Source organism: Protopterus annectens, chromosome 4.part0 (genome assembly GCF_019279795.1).
Source record: "Protopterus annectens isolate FY-2018-M chromosome 4.part0, PAN1.0, whole genome shotgun sequence".
Classification (NCBI taxonomy): domain Eukaryota; kingdom Metazoa; phylum Chordata; order Ceratodontiformes; family Protopteridae; genus Protopterus; species Protopterus annectens.
In genome coordinates this window covers 641,294,226-641,314,728 of record NC_056733.1, presented here as the reverse complement: position 1 = coordinate 641,314,728, position 20,503 = coordinate 641,294,226, and the positions used below count along the sequence as shown (strand labels likewise).

General features: G+C 41.1%; 1 protein-coding gene across 4 annotated transcripts in view; it reads right to left on the bottom strand.

The window, feature by feature from the left end:
* Positions 1 to 14,180: 14,180 nt before the first annotated feature.
* TMEM120B (transmembrane protein 120B) overlaps positions 14,181 to 20,503 on the bottom strand; it is a 419,384-nt gene continuing 413,061 nt past the window's right edge. For 3 of the 4 annotated variants that reach the window (XM_044068607.1, XM_044068610.1, XM_044068608.1), the window contains one exon: positions 15,421 to 15,534. Coding sequence is in view for 1 of the 4 variants with exons in the window: in XM_044068606.1 (XP_043924541.1) it covers positions 15,421 to 15,534 (114 nt within the window). In the remaining 3 variants the exon portion in view is untranslated. Of the gene's footprint in view, positions 15,535 to 20,503 lie in introns of all 4 variants that reach the window. The other variant, XM_044068606.1, reaches the window with a different exon arrangement.

The following is a 20,503-nucleotide window of genomic DNA, read 5'->3' as shown; positions in this document are numbered from 1 at the left end:
TGCCCACTGAATGGCGCACAGCGATGGTTATCCCACTCCACAATGGGGAGCCACCATGGACCCTGAAAACTACTGCCCCATTAGCCTAACGAGCCTGGTCTGCAAGGCTATGGAACGTATCATCATGGAACTTATAAACAATGATATTGGTAATCTCCAAATTCAGGACCCCACCCAGTTCGGGTTTGTAAAAGGCAGATCATGTCTCCTTAACCTGATAGATTTCTTTGAAGCAGTCACCAAAGCCGTAGATGAGGGTAAGGTGGTTCACACAGCCTATCTAGATCTCGCCAAGGCTTTTGACACCATCTCCCACTCTGGAATTATAGATAAACTCACTAAACTAGGTATAAATCCCTATGTCACAAGATGGGTTGCCAACTGACTCACTGACAGAACCCACACTGTGAAAGTAGCAGACTCCAAATCAGACTTCAGACCAGTGACAAGTGAAGTACCACAGGGTTCAGTCCTGAGTCCTCTCCTGCTTGGTATCTACTTCGCTGAAGTACAGGCTAACACAGAAGGTCTTTGGCTAACAAAGTTCGCAGATGACTGTAAACAAGGAGCCATAATCAAAACTCCAAAAGATGTGGACATCCTACAAAATGGCCTTGCTGAGACAGATGCCTGGTGTCAAAGCCATGGCCTCAAGCTCAATGCCAAAAAGTGCATCGTCATCCCTTTTGGTAAAAACTCTGTACCCATGAACTACCACATAGGCGGTAGTCTACTTAACACCGAAAGTGTGATAAGAGACCTTGGGACACAGGTGGACAGTAGTCTCTCCTTTGATAATCACATCGCCACAGTAGTCAGGAAATCCTTCTACATGTCGCACCTCATCACAAAAGGTTTCTAATCCAGGAAAAAAGAGGTCATTGTTCCCCTCTACTCGTCACTCATTAGACCCATTATAGAGTACAATGCCCCTTTTGGTATGTACCTCACAAGACATCTACAACAACTGGAAAGGCCACAGAAATGCCTTACAAAGAGGATTACTGGCCTCAAACAGATGCCCTAAGCAGACCATCTCAAAAAACTGCAGCTTTACTCAGTCACATATTGCCTACTCAGAGGCAATCTCTGCCTAACACACAAGGCTATGTCAAACCCAGAGCTTTTAGACATGCTCCACTTAAAGAAATCCCAATCTCTAATGAGCTACATGCTCTATGGACCTAACCTTTGTCACCACATTAAACAGAACATGCTGGAGGGATAGATTCCTGTCCCAGAGACTTCCCATCCTCTGGAACAAACTACCTATCTATAACAAAGCTCCTCATTGGCACTCTTCAAGAAAAATCTTGATGATTGGATGGGAGATGGGAAATTCACCCCAGGGATCACTTCTGTGGCTCTGCTTGACAGTGGCACAGGAAAATAATTTTCTTGGGTGGCGAAAGCCAGGGTACATTTTGGCTAGGCTTATATAAGCCCTAGGGCCAATAGCCTAGTATCTATCTATGAACTAACAAGGCACTAATCGCAGTCTCCAAAAGCCATTACAGCTCTGGTGACTCTCTGTATTCTAGCAACATTCCCAAGACTTGGAACTTCCTACCACTACAAATCAGGGTACAACCTAACAAAACAATTTTCAAAAAAACAGCTCATTTCCCACCTAAACAACTTCTGGACTTGGAACTGCGTAGCACCTGACTGACATATTCTAACATCTTTCCTCTACCCACTACCCAATCTCGTCTTTAAAACTCCCACAAATGCACTATATCTTATCACACATTACTTACTAATTGCCGCCTACTCCCCAGTGTCCCATCTATACCCACCAACTCTCCCCTAGACTAAGTCGAAAAAACTTTCCCTTAAAATGTCAGTGAACCTCACATGAACTTGCCTAGATTTCTCCTCCTTTGACAAACTGGCTATTATTTTTAGTTTTTCCTTTCTTCTCTTATCTTCATTACATCTTCAAGATTATCTGGCTAGCATTTTTTAGTTTTTCCCTACTTGTCTTATCTTCACTACATCTTCAAGATCTCTACTTAACATACTGTATGAACAACACTCATATGTTACTACCTGCTATACTTTTAATTGTATGTCTAAACCACTGTGCTTATGCGATTATCTTAAGCAATCATGTGTTATCTGCTATATTTTATAACTGTATGTATAAACCACAGTGCTCATGTAAATATCATATGTATAGTATATTAGGAAATGTTCTGGAGCTTTTCTCCCTGGGCCTCCACTGAAAATGGACAGTTCTGTCCAGTCGGACCTCCTCAGTAAACAAATGTAAAATAAAAAAAATAAAAAAATAAAGCTTCCGTAACAGTGATCATTCGAACATAAACTGTTATGGTAAGTTTACTTACATAACTGTACTATGTTCAACATATTGATTACTGTTATGAGTAGATTACCCTAACTTACTACACTTGGGAGGTGGAAGGGGATGGATCCAGCAGCCTCTAGAGAATGGTCCTAGCAAAGCCAGAGCTAGACCTAGAGAAGGAATCAAGCTTGTAATGCATTGCAAATGTATGTATAAAGGATCAAATGCTTCTACAATCCAACCCTTTCTAAAAAGCCATAGGTGAAGCCAAGGCCCTGGTAGAGTAGGTTTTGACCCTACCTGGAATCGTTTTTTCTTATTTTTGTTGAGAGTACAACAGTAGGTAACAGATTTAGACAGCCATTTGAAAATAATTTTGACACAGTCTGCTCTTTTAACCGAGGTGTCTAGCTAACACCCCAGGACACAATCCTATGTGAAAGAGGAAAAAAAAGAAAAAAAAAAGAGTTTTGAATGTTCTCTTGAAATCCCAGCTAATACAAAAGATTTCTCACTCAAGTGAGGGATTTCAGACACTTTGAAAAAAAGTCTACAAAAATAAGCAAGTCATCTAGATATGGACAAACATGGATACAATGCAGCCTCCAATGAGCTATAACTGGAGCTAGACATTTTGTAAACACTCTTGGTGCAGTGGATAGTCAAAAGAGTAAGTCAGAGAAGTGTTTGTAATCCAGACATACAAAACCTTAAGAAATGCCTGGAGTCTGGAGGAATAGGGATATGATAAGCACCTTTTAAATCTAGTGCTACCTAGAAACTTAAATGAGGAAGAAGAGGTAACAAGTTGTGAAGTATCATCATTTTTAACAAGGACTGCATCACAAACAGGCTTAGTAAAGACAGATCCAAAACTGGTCTCCAAGCATTTTCTTTCTTTAGCACTAAAAACATCCTTGAATAAAAACCTTTCCCAACTTGAGAAGGAGGAGTTGATTTTACCATCCATAGGAAAGCATGTGTTGGACAGGGGGAACTAAAGTAATCTGCTCTGGTGGATGAGGAATTATCACCTGGAAAGTAGGGATTTCCTCTCACTGCCATCTGTAATCTTGAATGATCTTCATTTGTTTGAAATAGCTGCCAAAGAGAAAAGTGGATATTCAGACTTATTGTAAAGGAAACATGACTGCCAGAGTGGGATGGGGGACATGGTCCTTAAATAGACATGAACAGTCATTCTGACTTGGTGGACTGTCCTTTTTTTGGGGGGGGGGGTCCAGAATCCTTTTTGGACCACCATCATTATTTCTTAAGTGTTTGTTAACCTGCATTTTGTTGTGAAAGTTTATTTTTTGCCAAAAACGCATGATAGGTTAGAGAATCCTTTAAAAAAATTGGGAAAAGAGGGCTTAAAAATCTTACAGATTCATCTTACCCCTTTCATCACACTTTTTAATAATCTCTACAGCAAAGGAACCAAACATTCGATTTCTGTCCAAACGAGAATTTCAAATCTTATTTTCACATTACCTGGGAGGTTCTGAGCACTCAGCCAGGCAAACTTCCTTAAAGCAGTACCATTAGTCATAACCCTGTAAGAAATATCAACTGAGTCATACACACACACTATACATAACGAATTGTGACTTGTAAAATGGAATAAACTAAATTATTTAAAGATTTTTCCTCACAAGAAGAATCTGCAGACAAAACATTCCTATTACTTTCATAATCAGACTAACATGAGTCTGACAATTCAAAATTCTGAAAAATCAAAGTTGCAGAAGCATACATCTTTTCCCAAACATATCAATAATATTCCAATCCTCGTTAGAAATAGTAGGATTGGAATTAACCAAATGTTTATCATTAACAGGATTAGCTAAAGCTATGGCTGGTGGGTCTGGCTTGGGAAAAATGTACACAAAACTTAGAATGCACAAAATTCCTCTCAAGTGACACAGACACACACACACCCTCCAGAGCTGACAGAACTTGAAGAATGGGTCCAGGTTCTGTAAATTCCTTCTAATAGCTCATAGTATTTTCTGAGGGACAGAGAAACCTCAGTGCTTGTCTACAGAAACCACTGGCACATTCTGGAAATAGTTTCAGAGAAACAGAAACCCCATAGGAAGAATAAGAAATGGGCCTGAATCTAAATCAGAAAACTGGGGAGAAAAACCCTGTCCTGATTCAGAATTGCGAATCTCTTCAGAAACAGCAGCATCTCCCTTACTTTTAGCAAAATCATTTTTAAGGATTAATAGCTTGAGTTAAACCTTGAGCCAGACCCAGTAAACTATTCCCAAGGAAATTTGAGGAGGAATAGATACATGTTTAGTTGTGTTTCTTTTTGCAGGAAAAAATGGGTCCAACAGTTATTAATGGCAGTAGCAGCTTCCCCAGAGATGGGCACATTTGGACCAAACAAGGGAAGTCTTCCCTGTTTCCCCCAGAGGATGTGGCTACAGCTGCCCTACTCAGCTTTACTAACACCATCAACAAACTCAGAAATTATAGAAATAGTGTCATCAGTCTTCATAGACATGTCAAAAGCCTCTGACACAGTCTCCCAAGATAAACTCCTGGATGTTCTATTCAACCTCAACCTTAGTCCCTCTACCCTGGCAAGGTTCCAAAGCTACTTAAATCACCAACAAGCAGTTAGATGGCAACATGACCTAGCCCCGCTAATCCCTGTCACACTAGGTGTCCCACAGGGTTCCATACTTGGATCTTTAGTCTTCAGTATATTTACCAATGATCTAAACACTGCCACTTTCAATGCCCACATCATCCAATATGCTGATGATACTATATATGTGCAGCTACAACCATACAACAGCCCCAAGACACAACACAAAAGTCCTTCAGTGAAATTAAAGCCTGGTTAGCCAATGGCCAAGCTAATACTGAATCCCAATAAAACTAAACTTATGATTTTCCACCCCACCCAACCATCTAGTCCCCCATCTGTCTTCTATATCTCCTCCAAAAATAATACACTCATCACACCTGACTCACAAGCTACACTATTTGGCATAACTACTGACAAAAAGCTGGGTTTTGACCTCCATATAACATAAACAATTTAAAAAATACACAAAAGATGGAAATGCTTTACAGGAACAAAAGATTCCCTACAGCAACAACCAGAGTGACTATTGCTAGAACTCACCTCATGTCAACACTCCTTTACAGCTCCCCCATACTAACAAATCTTAAACAAAGTAATTTAAACAAATTAGAAACATGCAATAATAAAATAGCAAAATTTGCGACTGACACCAAACATAGAACTCACCACTGTCATGCCTTAAAGAATCTGTCCTGGTTAGAACTCCCCCCAACTATTAATCTACAATCAACTAACCATGGTCCACAAACTCTTGAACCGGTCAGATAAAATTTCAGCACTTGTCACAAATTATACAACCGTACTCCAACAATCAACCCCTTCGCTCAGGTAATAATCACTCCTAAAAATTATCAAAACCAATAACTCAGCTGGTGACTCTCTTTACTCCTCGTATGTTGCTAAAGCCTAGAATTCCCTTCCTCCTGACTTTAGAAACCTCACTAATCACAAACGTTTAAAAAAACTTCTCAAAACTCACTTAACTACAAAATGGTTATTGCTCGTGTAACAGATCAGACTAAGTATCTTCCCTTGTCCCCACTCAACTTTGCCCCAAAATACTAGCAGAACCACTGTTAGGTCACATTAGTAGTTCTTGCTCTTTCCATAATGCACAGATATGTAATTATTTTACAAAGAAAGGTTCTGCTTGAAATGTTTCTTAATGTCTAACTGCATATTTTCTACTATAATACTGTAACTGTATGATTCAAAGTATTTGTAATTACTATTCTGGAGACTATACCTGCAACAATCTATAATCAGATTTTTACTGTATATATTCTCTACTTCTTAACATAACTATGTATGTAATGTTTTATTACCATTGTTGTGTGTGGAACTTTTCTTCCCAGGCCTCCTCTGAAAATGGGTTTTCCACCCAGTCGGACTTTCCCAGTAAACAAATGTAAAATAAATGAATAAATAAATAAAAATAATCTCTGGTCCATAGTTGCTGTATGTGCTGCACCAGAAGGATCTGGGGTAAAAGCTGAATGGATTGAGGAACAAGCTATGGTCAAAGCAGTTACCCACTTGCGGCAGATGCAAATTACAAGCTTCAATGGTGGCAAAGGCAGTTTGTTTAACTTTGCAACTGGTAGTTTGTTCTTTGGTGAAGTTGAAAATGGTGCCTTTTTCCTGGGGAAAACAAGCAGAAAATCCAGCAAAAATTAAGTAATTTCACACACACACACACACACACACACACACACACACACACACACACACACACACACACACACACACACACACACACACACACACACACACACAAAAACACTTTAAAACAATTTAAAACAATTTGACAGTTTCAAAAAGCAAAAAAAAAAAAAATACAATTTTCCACAGATAAAAAGTGGTTTTCAACCACTTTAAACAACTTTTAAACTGAGAGGGAAAAAAAGTACTTTTCTGTTTAAAAGTACAGAAAAGTCTTGCGACAGTCCATTAAAACACAACATCCTAGCTTAAAAATAACTTTCCTAAACACATGGAAGATTTTTCCCTGAAAGAAAACTCATCTGCCCAGCAAAGGAACAGCACAAACTGACCATCTATGCTTGAAATCCTGCAGAGGAGCACTGTCTTCAATGGAAAGAAACCTCCAGAGGACTTGACACCTACACCTGTCTTTTTAGTCAGCTCAGCTCAAGCTGAGTAAAGGTTTGGGCATGTGGAAGTTGCCCTAAAGCTTGGGAAGCTGGCTGGCTGGCTATTATATCCTTGGCATGATATAATTTCATACAGTTAAAGCTGCTACAGCAGTGACCAATATGACGAACAACAAAAGGTTTTGCAATAGCATGCATGTTTTTGAACAATAAGAAACATAAAACTAAGGTATGGCGTTATTGACAGATTCTAAAATTTTGAGGGAAAGGGCAAAAGTATGAGTCGAAATCAGACACATTCTGCAAAAATCAGTGACAGTTGAGACATATGTGGTTTGCCAGTATACAAAGCTTCAAGCACCTTCCTCACACACTGTATGTCTGCCCTTACTACACACATATGTGCCAGTATAAGAAGAAGAATGCCTCACTCTGGCCAAGGAAGGGATTTTTCTGGGGGATGGATGGAAGGCATCAGTACTATAACAGTTGAACATGTACTGTCATAAGTTAACCATACAATTCTATTATGTTCTTCAATAAATTACTGCTGCAGGGATAATTACATATGGGATTATTGCCAAACTGAAGAAGGGGTGGCTGGAGGAAGACCATAGCCTATAATTCCCTTAAGAACAGTTCTAGTGAAGCTTGTTTTTGTACTGGAAACATCCAGCTTGTAATGTTTAGCAAATGTTTTAACAGAGGATCAAGTAGGTGTGTCTAAATGGATTTAGAGACCATACCATTCCAGAAAGCTCCCTGAAGTGGCAAACTCTGGTAAAATGGCCTTGACACTTTGAAGATGATTTTTTGCCATTTACAAGATTGAATACAGAAGGATCTGGAGATGCTTTCCTTAGAAGCTGGATGCAACTATTTTTGTTACAATCACAACATACAAAAAGTTAATTAGATTTTCTAAAGTCATGTACTCACCATAATGATGCATCTGCTTTGTCTGTTATTGTCCTTCCTCAACTGATGGGTCTCTGATCTGACTTTTGCCAATTTTCAGATTTAGGAGCAGTAGCTCAAGCTCCTTCCCTTGACCATAATCCCCTCCAAATCCTGTATTACCTCAGATAAAGTTTACCCCCTAGTCTTAGAACTTTGAAGGATTAAAAAAAAACATGATATTCAAACAATGGAAAAAGGAAAGGTGTATTAAGGTACCACAGACAAGAAGGTAGAAGGTCTGGAGCTAAAAGGGGAAAAGACCAAAAGAAAATATCCTTCAGATCACATTAAAGAACCATATAAATCTTCCATAAATGGAAAAGGGGAATGGAGGGAAGAAAATTAATGAAAAACGAAAACAGTCAACACAGATACATCATTATGTTTAGTATAGAACTTTTGCATCTGATGCCTTTTTTGTCCATTCCTCAACTGATGGAACACAGTTTCCAGATACTTGAAACCCAGGGTGGTCTTCATGGAAGGATATTTCAGAGGATGGTGGAACCAAACATTTTTCTTTGTATACATGAGAAATAAAATCAGTGAGACATCTAGCTAAAGTCACTATGGACACTGAGTGCCCAAATTTTGGCTCAGAGAAGAAAATGAACAATTGGTTAGATCTTCTGAAAACTTTAGTTCAGTGGAGGTAGAACCTGAGCTGTCTGTGTATGTCCAGTAAAAGAAACATATTCCCCTTTGTTAGAGAATTTTGAAAAGATAGACAAATTGATGGACCAATTAAGCACATTCTCTTCGGCTACCTTTAGCAAAAAAGAGGGGTTGGTTCAAAGACAAGCTCTGTCTTTATGTAAAATTAGGTAAGGTGGCAGACAAGTCAATGCCTGAAGTTCAGATACTCGCCTAGCTAATGTAATAGCAACTAGAATAGTTTTCCAGGGTAACTACTTTCAAACCTACTTCAGCTGCTGGTTTGAAGGGTGATTGCATCAGGGCTTGCAAAAGTACTGTAAGGTCCCAAGGAGGAGTAGTGTCTTTAATAGGTGGTCTCAAATGAAAGGTATCCTTGAGGAATGCTTTGTACGGTTTGTGGGATGTCAGGGAGGAATGATTTTTGCTAATATGAAAACTGGAAAGAGCAGCTAAATGTACTTTGACTGTAGTGTAACTTGCTCCCTTCATGGAGGACTGAAGTAATAAAATCTAGGACAGCTGGAAGAGGGACTGAGGAAAGATGCAAATGTCTCCTGTGCGCCCAAATAGAGAATTCCCACTTGCGTCTGTATATCCTCCTGGTGGAGTCCTTTTGGGAAGATGTAAAAACATGTATAACCTGAGAAGAAAGCCTGGACAGCCTAGCCATCATTGGAAGCAGAAAACCATGCTGTGAGCTTTATGGCTTGGATGTCCAGATGAGGCAGTCCAGACAGGTGAGACAATAGGATCTGAACAGGGACACATTAAGTCAGGCCAAAGGAAGGGAAACCACACACACTTGTCAAGGCCAAAAAGGGGTGACGAGGATTAGCGTGCTCTTCCAGTGACTCGCTTTCTGTAGAAACTTTGGGATATGGGGGTTGGTGGATAAGTATAGAGGAGAACAGGGCGGGTGGTGAGTGAATCATGGATCAGAACATCTCAAAGTGGCTCTCCCTCTGGGGAATCTGGGCAAAAAAACCTCACTGAATTTGGCATTGTGGGGAAAGGGAAAAAGATAGTAGCATGGCTGCCTCCACTGACAAAATATCAGCTTTGCCACTGACGGATTGAGAGACCAATTGTGAGGCAACAGAATAGATCTGCTCAGTCTATTCGCCAATACATTGACTTCCACAGAATGTGCATTGCTATCAGAAAGCAATTTGAAGACATCACCCACTACCATACTCTCATTGCTTCTTGACACAAGGGATAAGACATGTTTGTTGATGTAACAGACTACTGACATGTTGTCTATCTGTATAGCAATCATCCCCAGAGGAAGAACATCCTGAAATGCCTTAAATGCTAAGAGGACTGCTCTCAACTCTAGAACATGGATGTGCAGACTGACCTCTACAAGGGACACTGTGCCTTGAACAGTTTGTCTCAACTAGTACCCCCCACACAAATCCCAGCTGAGAAGCCTCTTATGTTACCATTGCCTTGGGCAAGGGTGGAACAAAGGGTTGATCGTGAGAAACTACTACGGCATGGATCTGCCATGGCAGGAGGGATCAATCTCTATAGGAGTCCTGTCAAAATCCTTGCAATTTCTGGAACCACATTTTCCTTCCCCCTTTCTAGTTTCTAAAAAAAAGATCACTTGAGGGGTAGAAAACCGAATTCCTACAGCAGACAAGGTTTTTCCATCCTGTTCGTTCCTGCAGAGAGTCTCAAACTCTGGGTCCAAACAGTCGATCCATCAGAAAAGGAGCATTGATGAAGGATGTCATGAAAGGCTCTGCAAACTCACATAATTGCATCCAGGCATGCCTCCAAACAGTAACGCCTGAGCTTGCAGCTCTAGAAACACCCTCTGTAGCACAGGAGATTAAATGCATGGAAGTGTTTCAGATGGTCTGAAGAGTGGCCAGTAGGGAAGACAGCTTTCTTGTCCTCCTCAGACATGGACTCAGAAAGGGACTTGGAAAGATCTTTGCTCAAGTCCCTCTGGAACCTTGTTACATGTGCCAAACAGTTCAGCGATCGGACAGCAAAGGTCACTGATGCATAAATTCACTTCCCAAATCTGCCCAAGGCCTCAGAATCTCGGTTAGGGTTATGGACAGTAAGACTTTCCTTGGCAAGTTCCTTTTTAGTGACTACCACCACCACAGCATCAGCTGGGGGGCCCTTACTCCAGTGGGCACAGTCTTTATGTACAACTAGATTCTTATCCGGCTTTTTGGGGGACTAGTTCTGCCACATCCAGGTCCTTCCAAGCCTGACAGGAAATAAAATCCACCATTTTGTCTGCCAGAGGAACCACACAGGAAGTAGATCAGTCAGCTCTGAAAGCCTCGAGAAACACTGAATCCTCTTTGGAAGGGGCTTTGGAAGATCAACCACCTTTCTCTTGCAGAAATTTGAGGATCTCCCACGAATGAGATGGCCTCAAGGGGTCACCTGGGTGATCTTCCACATTTATAGAAATCCGTGTCCTCTGTTAGTGACACTTGCAGGGAGTCTATGTTCCTCCTCTTGCACTTGTGCTTCTGGGGAGCGTCCATAGAGGGATACTCTGAAATCCTTAGGGAGTCCTGTTTGAAGACTAGAACGGACTGGCTGTCCCGATGGAACAGAGTGAGAAGGCTCAGGACCCATGGCAGACAGCTGTGGAGGGGAGGACCCCAAGGGGCAATGATATCCCATCACTTGAAATAGAGAAAAGTCTCTTCGCTGCCTCGAAAGCAGAAGCCGAGGGAGAACCCAGAACCACCCCAAAAGGACCGAAAGACGCCAGACTAGGACAGCTCAGAGAACCCTTCAGACCCTGCCTGAAAGCAGATGTCAGAGCCAAGCTATCTAATGCCAATGCTCTGATGGTATGAGATGGCTCAGAGAGTCTCGGAGTCAAGCCTCCATGCCCCAGATCCAGCACAGAGGCTATGGCTCCAAGATCCCTCTGGTCCCACTACATCAGAGAAGATGCCGGAGTAGAAGACCAAACCTTCAGATATGACACAGCTCAGTGGCAAGTAGATCTATTTGTGGGATTCTCTGCTGTTGCTGTCTGTAGGAAAGGCTTTTCATTGTAGCATTCACTCCTGAGGGCCTATATTGGATCTGTTCAGAGAGTCTGCTGTAGTGTTCTGCTCTGAAGGAATGCAAGTTGCCCAAATTAATAAGTGGTGCTAAACCGCAATGTCCCTGGCAATCATGGCTAGGGGATATGTTCTTGTTCCTCCCTGTCTATGTATTGCATCACAGTTGTGTTGTTAGTCACCACTCAAAGACTTCCTGGAGATCAAAATTGATCGAGAATTTCCAAAGCATTTATTATAGTCATCATCTCTCTTAGGCTGATGTCTTTGCATCTGTGGTTCGCATATTTCCTATACTTTGATATTATGAAAACCAGATGTACAGTATTCCTTGGCAGGATACGTCCCACATGCAATGGCTACTGTAACAGTGATCTAATGAAGAACATCTGAGATTGACATAAATCCAGCATCTCCTTCCTAACACCATTTTCTGGTATCCCGGCTGTCTTATGTCTAAGCTGCTTAAAGAAGGACCCCTGAAACTTGGATATTTGAGACTGGCAGTTGAGGTCCTAATGGGCAGAGTGTAGCTGAGGTTTACATTTTTTTTTCAATACCAGTTGAGGATACTACTCAACCTGTTGTTAAGTGTATACTGGGCTGCAGCCTCATCTGATCCTTTATTTGAATCCAGGATCACTACTGTTGCATCCACCACAGGGTTTTTGCAGAGCTGTTTGTGTGAGCCATGGACCCTACAGAAGAGGTTGGGCTTTCACGGGAAGCAAACTGGAGAGCTACAGTGTTAAAAGCAAATCCAGGAACTCAATACAGGAGGTATAACCATACGTCTAGGTTCTGGCATATCCAGAAAATGTCAGTATCTAATTTTGGCAAGAAGAACTTCCCAGATTCACAGCTGAATGATTCTTTTATCCTGTGAGCGGCATCTCCAAAAGGAAGATCCAAAGGTGGCAAGGCTGAGGAAAGGGTATCCTCAGAATCGGCATCCATAAAAGAACCTGGGGAAAGCTGGTTCACTAAGCCTCCAACACTGAGTCAGGGGAATCTGAATCTCAGTAGGGAGAATGCCCTCTATCATTTTGCAGGGAGATCCTTGAGGTAGGATATTCTTCAGAGGCTCACTGTATGCATTTCATAAATTCTACAAATTCTGAACCAGCTTGAACAGGTCCTGGAAGGAAGACCCAGTCAACAGTGGTTGGACCAAAATGAATAACGATCAATTTGGTTTTGGCGTCTTGAATCTCAGACTGACACTGTGTTCACAATTACAGGCCTCAGGACACTGGCAGGTGACCAAGACAACAATGTGGTTCTCTCAGACTATGGATCCTAGAGATGTTGTCCTCACATTAAAAATCAGTGTGTGCGTGTGTGTGTGTGTGTGTGTGTGTGTGTGTGTGTGTGTGTGTGTGCGCCAGACACAAGAATTTTCACAGAATCGCTAGGGATGGCAGACGATAAAGTGAATTTGGTTTTCAAGGACAAGCCAGAGACTGAAGGCATGATGGCCTGTAGAGGGGCCACATCAGAGGCCTTGCTTACAGTAAACCAAGTACAGGGGCTCTGAAAGCACATTATCAATACCACTACCCAATGGACTTTAGGTGACAATCAGACACAGATGTCAGCCTACTGAACAATCTTCTCCTTCAGCACTTCTCTTTTTAATTCTTGGGGACATCAGAAAAAGGACCATAGGATCAGATAGCATGCTTAGGCAAACCACGAGTTCATAGAGATGTGTATGATTTGAGGGAATTTACCTGGTGCTTGGTTAAACAAGTGCACTGGTGGCAGGTGGGCATGTCTGCTCTAGACTCAGGCAATAGAGACAAAAGCTCTGAAAGTTCCTGTGTGGGACATGTTTCCTATTTCTCAAGCAATCATTAGCATTACACCCTAACATCTATAACTAACAATGTGAATACAAGAAAAATCAACAAGGTTCTGTATGAGATACTTGTTTGAAACTCTGGCTTCAGGCCAACCCAATGGACTGATGACACAACTATTGACTATGAGGCATTTGTTGGACTACAACAAGAAAGAACTGAAGATGACACCAGCTGACTACCTTTTATACCACTAGCATCTTGGCATCAGTAGGGTAGGGGAAGTCTGATGCAGCAGGTGTGGGGGAGGAGGCGAAAGCTTTGCTATTTCAGCCAGCCTTCAGGCCCATGCAGGCAGAAAATCTAAAAGTGCTGCAGCACTCAATTACAAACAACATCTATGTGTCATTTACAAGCAATCACACCATTCCTTACAGTCCCACAGATGTATTACCCTTAGTTTTATTTATGGTGTGCCAGAGAAATGGCTGTAATCAAGCAGCCTCTAAAAGGCATGCTCAGGAAGATTGTGCATACTCTTCAAATAGGTACAGTCCAAGTACTTAAATGATGACAATATATACCACGTAAAAGTTTGCTTACAAAGTACATGGAAAAAAGCTACTAATTTCCACATTCAGTGTGATTACAAATAAGATGCAGAGACATTCAGAAACATAGACTTTGGATACTTGCCTTTATACATACCACCAGTAAGGCATTAGCTGTACACAGCATTGTATACAATACAGTCAGAAAACAATTTTCCCTCAAGTGTGACATTTGTGGTAGGGGGAAAGCTTGGGTTTTTAGTCTTAACACCACATACAAAACTAGTATAAACAATCATTTTAATTACAGCGTCATTTAAAAATAACAGTGTAGCTGTGCCCTCTTAAAAACCTACATCTGAAAAAATGAGGTATATCAGTGGACGCTAGGAAAGACAATATTGTTCCAAATTTTTTCAGTCTTCTCAACAGACACACTGGAGCAACTGACAAAACACTCGTGCAATTCTCTTCTAATCCATGTTTCTTCAGAGTTTGAAAATGTCACCCATTAATCAGTCCGTGTATTATGAGGTATGGATACAGTTCTGCTACAAAAAAAAAAAGGATCCTGAAACTGTACACACAGAGAAGGATGTCGTGAAGTCTACAATCATACTCAGATGACAAATTCATGCAGCCTGGAAATTATACACAAATTAATGTACTTGTTCTCATACAGTTTCAAGAATCTATGATAACTTACAAGATGATACATTTCACATTTTAAATAAATTTCCCACAACTGTATCTGGACGGGTTGAGAAGAGTAACTGTAAGCCGGATAGATTCTGGTACAACGCAGACACACATAATGGCAATATAAATATGGACATACAGGCAGGAATTTTTTTAAGTAACAGCAATGTAGTGTTTCTCCCACCAAATAATAGGATCTTGCATAGCAAAAATGACAAGAAGCTTATGTAAATGACATAAGCAAGTCTAGAATTAGTTTTCTCCACAGAACGCTATCAAATTCTCTCAGTCACTACTGTGTATGCACACACACACACACACACACACACACACACACACACACACACACACACACACACACACACACACACACACACACACACACATTACAGATGCAAAAAAATCCATTTTTACTAAACATTAACTTAAGAGATGCTGACACAGGCATATGTCACGTAATAATACATAGTTGTAGAGTTTCTAAAACTCAAATATCATACTAAACCCAGCTTAGATATGTCATGGTATCAGTGTAAACAGAGTTAAATTATTACACACGTACACAACTAAAGTCTTACTTTTTAGACACTCAAAGATGAGCAATTATTGAATAAAAAAGTGACATTATACAAGTCCTAATTCTGAGATCAGCTTAGCAACACTTAGTTTCACTGCTTCTTGCTTTTCTCTCTGTTTTTGATAAATTTCTGATGAACCACTTTCAGAGTTGTTAGGAAGTTCCCAAGGAAGAGTATCAGAAAAGTCAGAGCCAGGACAAACACCTAGTGCAAAACAAAACCACAAAATATTAGTGATTATGGAAAAATCAAATGCACTTGTCATTTTGCTAGGCCACTTGCTAACAGAGAGCCTTGAGAACAACCTACATTTGTTTTGTAAGCTGTTGCCAGACAGTTGTGTTGGACAGGTGTTACCAGGTACCTATCATCTCTTCCAAAGACAATAAAACGGCAACAGTCAATTACAGGAGTTAAATTCTACACCAGAGCAGACTGCAACATTTTGCTAAAGCTGTTCTGTATTACTAAGCATTCATGCAAACAAAAGAACACTAGCTATGGTCTACTATACAACAAATGGATCCTACCATTTGTGCATTCAAGTTAGGACTTAACTACCATGAAATACTCTTCCTTCCCTTTCTGTCATCAGACATTACATAAATGCTAATACTACCACAGCCCAGTCAAAGGAAATAAAATTCTGTTCCTGGACAAATAAGTGTTTAGTGAGAAAACAATACCGTGAAAAGACTTTGCTTACTAGCTGCCTGGTTTGCATTATTGGTCCATGGTTTGGGCTGAAAAAACTTTAAGCTCTCTCTCCGAGTAACAAATAAAATATCATCACCTAAAATTGGTTGGTGCACTTAGCTCTTACATAGGATAAACCTGACTGCTGAAGTACTACAATAAAGCAGCATTTCCCCAATCACCATCAACAACGTGCCCTTTGCAGCAATTTTTTTTTTCTAGCTATATTGGACCTCCAGGAGAGATGTTTGGCTGGACTGTCACTCAAGAAACCATAGGAGTTCTGTGTTCCCTCAAACATCCTGGCAATGAAGGAACATCAGACAGACCCAAACCTCTGAAGGGTGGGTGGGTGTTTAGAGGACAAACTACTAATTACAGTGGAGATGATATTCACCATAAAGCGAGCCATGCTCCTATGCATTCACAATAAGAGCTATTGCCAAAGTGGCTTTATGGTTGAATCTCCCTTATCCCTGGTCATCCCCTGTAATTGAATCCCCCGATGATCTCTGACACTGAATGGCAGCAGTCTATCCCCTAGGATATACACATCCATCCTCTCGTGCCAGCTCCAATAGATGCCCAAGTTACCAATCATACCTGGGTTTTCTATTTTACAGTCATGGCTTTATCCCTCTATGCCAATGGATATGGCAAAAAACAAATGTAAGTTTTGAAGGGAGGTTGGCATAATGATTAAGATATTTACCTTACAGACACAAGGTGGAGGGTTTGATTCCCACATGGGTTAACTGGCTAGGCTTAAAATGGCCCACAAGGACATTTAGCCTAGTAATAATTATGAACCTATAACTCTATAAACCTATGAAGTGTTTTCAGAAATAACCCAGTTTCTCACAGATATCTTCAGTTTCAAAACAGAGGTTTATTTAGAAGGAAAAAAGAAACTGAGGAATAAACAGAAAACAAAATGTACTCCTTCATATGCTGTTAAGATTTTCACATTCAATTCCAGAAGTGCAGTGCTTCAAAACACATTTTTCTCTCTCTCAAAACTGAGGTAAATTATCAGTACCCTCATAATTCAGTCTTTTCCAGGACTCGTATTCCACTCACGATCAATGTAATACAACATTTCAGCAAACCTTAGCACTCCTTTTCCTCCCTCATGCTTGAGGGACAACCTTCTTCATGATCACAGCTTCCCAAAGACCAGAAACTCCTCTACAGATACTGTTTAACCCAGAGGCCCTGAATCTGGAATCTAAATTTTGGCAGGGCAATAACACTGAAATATGTCTTCCTGCAGAAGATTCCTTTTTTTGTCTGTCTTACTCGTTTCCTGCCTATCCTAAATGTGAGGCACAATGGTCTCTGATATCAGCAGCTTCCACTATGCCACATAACAGACCTCCAGCAAACAGCCATCAGTTTGAGCCCAAGCAGATGGGCTGTATGCTTGAGACAACCCAACCCATCTGCATTGTAAGGTAGCTGTGGTCCAGATGATGAAAATTATATGGCTGGAAGGTCTACGCCCAAAAGACAGTTTAGTTACTGTCCATCTGTCTGTAAAGCCATTGAAGAGGGGTTACAGCCTGTAAGAAGGACAAATTAACTTCCATACAAGTAGTATTTGAGGGGTTTTGATCACCAGACATCCCGTTTTCTATTGCTGAAGAGTATTTCTCAGCATTGTTGATCTTTTGTCTGATGTACCTTATGGGATATTCCTCCGCCTCTACAGTCTTTTGTAATACCGATGCCCAAACTTCAGAGAGATTTACTATGCACCTGAAACTATCTGGAGGAGTCAGAAGGATCTTTAAACGCAACTTGGCAATTAGAAGTCAAAATGAGAGTTAGGTAGACCTTACCCCTGGTCAAGACAGTCAAGGGGCATGCAAATACAACATCAGCAAAATTCAGAAAACAATTTCTGATAATAGCTTGACGAGCCTAACAAAGCCCTGACTTGCTTGTCAGTGCTTGGCATGGGACAGTTTTGTATGGAATCAATCATTTCAATCTGTGCTTTTGCTATCTCTCATCAAATTATATTACCTAAAAGTGAGCTTCTTCCATGCCTAACTTGCACTTAGCAAGATTAGCAGTTAGCATGTCATGATGTAGGGAAACAAAGATAGCTTAAACCTTAGAGAAACCGCTTTCCCAGTCCATAGGTAATATTACATCATCTAGGTAGGTTGCATCATATCTGGATATCTGATATGGGACCTCAGAACCTTGTGTACCAGCCTCTGGAATGTTTTGGATGCCCCATGGACACCGGAAGGTAGGATTCTATAGTGAACAAGTCCATCAGATGTAGAAAATGACATCTTTTCCTAAGCTTCTGGGATTAGTGGACTGTACCAGTAACCTTTGTGAAAGTCCAAAGAGGGCAGAAACATACCATTGTCAACCTTTCAATCAGTTCATCCATGTTGGGTAAGGGATAAAAAAGCAAATTTTCATATACTATAACTTTCGGAAGCTGTTGAAAAACCTTATAGATCTACTGGGTTTGGAAACAACCACTACGCGTCTATTTTACTCATTTTGTGAGTCTTCTATAGCAAAAAGTTTCAGAAAGGAGAGCTGTGTATGAACTTACCGTAACAGTAGATGTCCTACTAATCACTGATGCAGTATTCCTAACCAATTGGTTATCACCACTGATGTCCGGCTGGGGTACCAAAACTTTACCTTCCAGGCATAATGCAGCCAGTGTGTAACCTCAGCTCGTTAAGTGTGAATGCATGAGCATAATTCCCAAGACTAACTCCAAGCCAGCAGCCTGAAGACCCCTGACAGTGACAGACTGGTCAGCTACGAGCGGCAAAGCATGAAGTGGTAAGGAAGCCCCTCCGTTCCAGGATATTGTCCACAGGATAGGAAGACAGGAAAAAGACAAAAAGAGAAGTAGTAGAAAATGAAGAGGGGGAGGAGGGTGTGAAGGAATACTGCAGTCAGTCAGCATAACAGCAGATGTCCTACTGATAAGTCCTTACATAACTGTACTATGTCCTGACCAAAATCACTGTTGCAGTTATTCCCAACCAATGGGAGATTCCCAGAGCTGAAGGGAACATAACCGTGGTTGGTTAATAAGCAGAACTATTCAACAGAGTCCTGATAGGAGTGATCTAGCAAAGGCAGCTCGCTCTGGATCTTGAACAGGCATCAATCATGTAATGTTTACTGAATGTGTGTAGAAAAGACCAGGTGGCAGCTTTCATTATTGTCCCCCTTTTTTTGTAGAAGGCCCTAGAGGATGCTACTGCTCTGGCAGAATGGTCTCAAGGGCATGAGGGCAAAGACTTGCCATAAAGAGAATAACAAAAAGAAATGGCCTTAGAGATCCCACCTTGCAATTGTTTGCTTAGACACTGGTTGACCCAGTTTTAAGTCCATGAAAGAGACAAATAATTCTTCAGATTTTCACATGGATTTGGTTTTGTCCAAACAGAATCTTAGCTATCTGTGAAAGTCTAGAGAGTGTAGCAGCTTTTCTCCCAGTTATGTAGGTTGGGAAAGAAAGAAGGAAGATTTATAGCCCAGTTATGAGAGATCTTATTCACTACTGTAGGGAAGAATGAAGAACTGTCCCCTTAGGGTCACCCTGTCCTTGTGAAAAATAAGAAAGGGAGGAAAGGCCATGACACCCTGAAGCTCTGAAACTCTCCTAGCTGAAGTGAGAACTAGAAGAAGAATAGTTTTCCAAGTGCAGAATTTGACATTTGCCGATGCTGCTGCTTCAGAGAGAGAGGAGGTAAGATTTTCCAGCATGAAAAGAAGAAGCTATGGGCTCCCTTGGTGGTCTAAGATGCAGAACCCCTTTAAATGATAACTTGACCTTACAGGTTTGGACATAAGTGGAGGATTGAGAGGAAAACAAGCACAGATGGCTGACAGATGGACTTTGATGGAAGAGTAGGCCAGACCTGTATGCATGAACTTATATAGACATTTGGTAGCATTGTCACCTCACAGTAAGACGTTGTCCTGTTCGATTCTCAGCTAAAGCGTCTTCTGTGTGGAGACATGCGTGAACGGGCATACCTTCGTTGAAGGCTGTGCGTCAGGGCTGGCAACTCGGTACGTAAAAATCTACTGCCAATCATTAGCGGACCAGAGTTCCGCTGTGGCGACCCCTAACTGGGAAAAGCTGAAAGATACAACAAGTATGAAAGTTAGCTCTGCTTTGTTGGGGTCCTATCCACTCCTATGGCACCAAAAATAAAATCTCTTCCATTTGGCTATGTAGGATTTCCGAGTGGTGGAGCTTCTCATTTCTTGAATAACCTTAATTATGTCCTAACAAAAGTGGTGCCTGTCAAGTATTACAACCCTATCATTCACAGGGTTAGGTGTGGGGGTGCCAGGTTGGAGTACAGTAGTGACCCTTTCTGCTGTGTGATGAGACCTGCTAGAAGCAGAAGTTTGTAGTAACTGTCCTTGGCTAGACAAAAAAAGAGGAAACCAATGATGTCTTGGTCAAAATGGGATC